The sequence below is a fragment of the Triticum dicoccoides genome, chromosome 7A (assembly GCF_002162155.2).
Source record: "Triticum dicoccoides isolate Atlit2015 ecotype Zavitan chromosome 7A, WEW_v2.0, whole genome shotgun sequence".
Classification (NCBI taxonomy): Eukaryota; Viridiplantae; Streptophyta; class Magnoliopsida; order Poales; family Poaceae; genus Triticum; species Triticum dicoccoides.
The window spans coordinates 723,652,557-723,656,366 of NC_041392.1; the positions used below are offsets into that span (position 1 = coordinate 723,652,557).

The 3,810-nt window shown below is 41.7% G+C and overlaps 1 protein-coding gene across 1 annotated transcript; it reads right to left on the minus strand.

Moving 5' to 3' along the window:
• Window positions 1-1,497: 1,497 nt before the first annotated feature.
• On the minus strand, window positions 1,498-3,146 carry LOC119331118 (alpha carbonic anhydrase 5-like). Its single transcript, XM_037604292.1, has 6 exons — window positions 2,966-3,146; window positions 2,415-2,842; window positions 2,158-2,325; window positions 1,988-2,041; window positions 1,743-1,900; window positions 1,498-1,640 (listed from the first exon to the last, which is right to left on the minus strand). The coding sequence occupies exons 1-5, from the start codon at window positions 3,063-3,065 to the stop codon at window positions 1,793-1,795; spliced, it is 858 nt and encodes a 285-aa protein (XP_037460189.1). The 5' UTR covers window positions 3,066-3,146; the 3' UTR covers window positions 1,498-1,640; window positions 1,743-1,792.
• Window positions 3,147-3,810: the final 664 nt, after the last annotated feature.

Below are 3,810 nucleotides of genomic sequence, written 5' to 3' on the forward strand. Positions count from 1 at the left end.
TTTTCATTTCTCCAAAATTTCAAAAAAAATTGCCTATTCAAATTTTGTTCATAAGTTATAACATTCGCATTCTAAAAAAATATACAAACATTGAACAGACACAATTGTAAAAAAAGTACAAACATTGAAATACAAATATTCATAAAATACAAGGCTTCATCTCATAGCATGTTGTTTTTCGACATCCTTGAAATGACCCTATTTTTTCCAATGGCTTGTATGACCAAGTTATGGCACCATGCCAAGTTGCTTTGCTTTTCGACAAATTTTGTATTTTCTGGAGTTTTCTCGGTAAAAAATAGTCGATAAATGGCGGGACATGTCGCAACTTGCATATGGTGTAGGAAATCATTCAAACCTGGCGTAAATGACTACCATGGGCACGCCTACCTGCTTACGAAAGTTTGGGTCAGTCTTGAGATTTCCAAAAATACCATGTTCGACGGAGACTGTTTGGTTAGGCCAGAAGAGTCCGTTTGGGAGTAGCCCATTTCTCAACATCTCTTAAATGGTCTCAGTATTTTTCATGTCCTTGTATGATCGATTTTGAAAAAAGTCCATCAATTTTGGCAAAACAAATTCATCTACTTCGAAAATATGCATTCTTTTGAAAAAACTTTATCAATTTTGAGAAAAAGGAACATCAATTTTGAAAAAAATCATCAATTTTGAAAAAACGTTCATCAATATTTTTATGAATTTTACAAAATTTATTGATCTAGGAAAATGTTTACCAAGTTTGAAAAAATGTTCGCAAATTTTGTTAAAAGTCCATTCTTTCATAGAAACGAAATTGGAAAAAGTTTGCACATTGCAAGAGAAAAGGGAAATTAAAAAATGAACAAAAAAGAAATAGAGAAGGAAAATAAATCTGGGACAAAACTGTTAAAAATGAGAAAAAAAGAGCAAGAAAAAAGAAAGACGGAAAGAAGAATATTGGAAAAAGAAAAGCGGATAGAAGAAAAGAATAAGAAAGACGCCTGCAACCATGTTAAGTGATGGTGGCAAGTTGGTTATAGCGTCGCATTTTGAACCAGAAGTTCCTGTCTCGAATCTTGGCACACTCATATTTTTCTGCGATTTAAAGAGATGGTTGGGAGGGCCCAGCGCTCAAGTGTACGGCCTATGCATATAAATCAAATGGATATTCTAAAAAGAAAAACATACACAACAAAATATGACCATCATGTCCTTTATTATGAAGAGGTATGGGCTAATCTGGGCCGTCCTTGTGTTTGGGGGGGGTCTACCGAAGCCGAAGTTTTAAATAAAATATGAAAAAGGGACTGTAATTAAAGATGGCAACGATACAACATAATACGATGGATTTGATCTGATGTGCAATGATTGAAGAAATAAATCCATGAGCTAGCACATCTTGGCAACAATATGGCACATCCGTGATAGAGACGCTTTTTGTTGAAGCAGAAAGAAAGAAAACGCAAATAAGATGGCGTAGATTGGACACATGTCATCAAATTATTTATTGAAGATACTAACAACAACGTCATGTCTGTGACTTCGACTTTACAATGGAATTAACAAACGTGCCGAGACTATGAACATCTCCGCTTGGTGCAGAGTCACCATCATTGCAATGCTCCATCGAATCAATGGTTCTTCGTCGTGGTTTCCGAAAACTGAGGGCATGGGAAAAATATATATTTTCCATTAGAAACAACTATTTATCGGCAATAATAAGCAAGTCAAATTAAGGTACGTAATGAGCGAGATTATCTTACATTAACACGCATGATGTCTATCCCTCAGGCTGCCTGAAGTTTGAACCTAATTACTGATCAGCGGCAGCGTAATAGCGCTCATGGTGATCATCAGGGCAGAAAAAGTTGATATCTCTTCCGTTCACCTTCCGAAGGGGTCTCGCGTTCATCTCAAAGCCCTACACACAGTACAAACATACAAATTTATGCACTTTGCTTTCTTGAAAAAAGATTGGAGAAATTAATAAATGGAACAACTTAATTACATCATGGACAGCGTCGGTGAGAAGCTTCAGTTGGTGAGTCGACACGGTGGCAACCTGCAAAATGCATGTACTTTTGAGCAGTATTGTTCGTATGTCCGTAAGCAAATTTCCCGTAATTTTAGAATCTGGGTCTAAATGTGCTCGGTAAAAGTTATTAACAACGTAGGTACCCTCTTGATGACGGTCCAGATGACCCCCTCATCGCACGCCGGCGTGGTGAGGGAGCCCATGTACCGGTAGTACGCTTCGCCATCTCCCCTGGCCTCCCAGGGATCCACCATGCCTACCATCTCCTCCTTCTCCTTGGTATCTGCTATCCTCTTCAGGTAAGGCTCCAGCTGCACTATGGATTAGTTGACAACTTTAACTCCGTGCAAATTAAAGAAAGTTTGGTTGGCAGGAGATGGATTAGAGACACGTAACATACCTCGTGAAGGAAATGATCGCGCCTGCCGATCTTGTAGAGGATGCCGATCACAGCAGTCTTGTTGTCGGCACTGAGGTGAACCATGTGAAGCTCGAGGCTGTACCGGCGGCCGTTTACACGGTGCTCGCTAGGGGAGTGCCAATGGACTTGCTTGAGGTGGTACGCGGTGCCGTTGATCCACAGGCTCCCGGCGTCGCCGTTGAACTTGACCATGATGTCGTGGCCGCGGTTGATGATGGAGGCATCTACAGGCAGGTAGGAGTGATTGAGGTACCTGAGGTTGGGTGCCTGTGCGGCATGGCGGTCGGAGAGGTCGATGGGCGACTGCATCCGCCCGGTGCCACACGTCGCCCACTCCTCCTTGATCTTGCCCCAGTTCTCCGGCCCGTTCTCCGACCCGCGGACGTAGCTGAACTCTGACTCATCGTCTGCATGCAAGAGATATACTTGGTAAAATTAATTAATGATGAAAGAATTAATCAAGAAATGCACGTACATGCGCTGGATTTAAGATATAAGATTTTTGTTTGAGAGAGCGGAGCAGAGCTCACCGATTTCATGCTGGGCTCTTGCCGCCAGGACGCCGGCTGAAAGCAAAAGGAGGAGGAGGAGGGCCGAGACCGCGAGGCGGAGGTCGCGAGCTGAACGCATATTTGTGTTTTGTGTTGAGTGCCTGCCGGACGTTCGTTTGCTGATCGATGTGCTACTCCTAGTTAGCTGGGCTATGGAAGGGGGAAAGTTGGTGGGTCAGTATATATACACACGCACACGCACACTATACATGCATTAGCTAGCTGGGTGTACTGAAAAGGGGGCATGCAGGTGGGTTAGAATTAAAAAAAGGGGCACGGTAAGAATGTCTTGTCCTCCTGAAGAGGGTTAGCTGGAGCTTTCCCTTTCGGAACCAACAAATAGGTATTTCTGTAGAAGATTCGTCCTTTGCTCTAACATCACGGTAAGAACTAATTAGTGTGCTCATTAAAGCAAAGTGGCTCCTCCCGTCTCTATGCAATGTCGATTGACTATTAGGTTCCTCGAGATAGGGTGCTTTAGCATCACGTGCTCATGTTGATGATGAGCTCCCACATGCATGAATCTCCCTTCTTTTTGAAACTAGCAAAGCCACCCCCGCACATACATGGGCAGCACCTTAATCAACAACTGATTTAGTTACCTGAATTGTTAGACTATCAACCATTCGGTTTCTTAATGCTCCCTTCAATTCAAAATAATTGAAGTCCTACAACTAAAAACATTATGTTTGACCTGGCCTATAGGAAAATCTGCAAATATCTACAATATCAACTATATACATAAATATATACGATTTTCATAATGAATCTAATGAAGCACATTTGGTGCCGTAGATGTTGATATGTTACACATCTAAATGTAT

Coding starts and splice junctions, on each gene's coding strand:
- LOC119331118 (XM_037604292.1), bottom strand. CDS start 3,065: ATGCGTTCAGCTCGCGACCTCCGCCTCGCGGTCTCGGCCCTCCTCCTC. Junction 2,843..2,965: donor AAGAGCCCAGCATGAAATCG/GTGAGCTCTGCT, acceptor TCTTGCATGCAG/ACGATGAGTCAGAGTTCAGC. Junction 2,042..2,157: donor TCTGGACCGTCATCAAGAGG/GTACCTACGTTG, acceptor TGCATTTTGCAG/GTTGCCACCGTGTCGACTCA.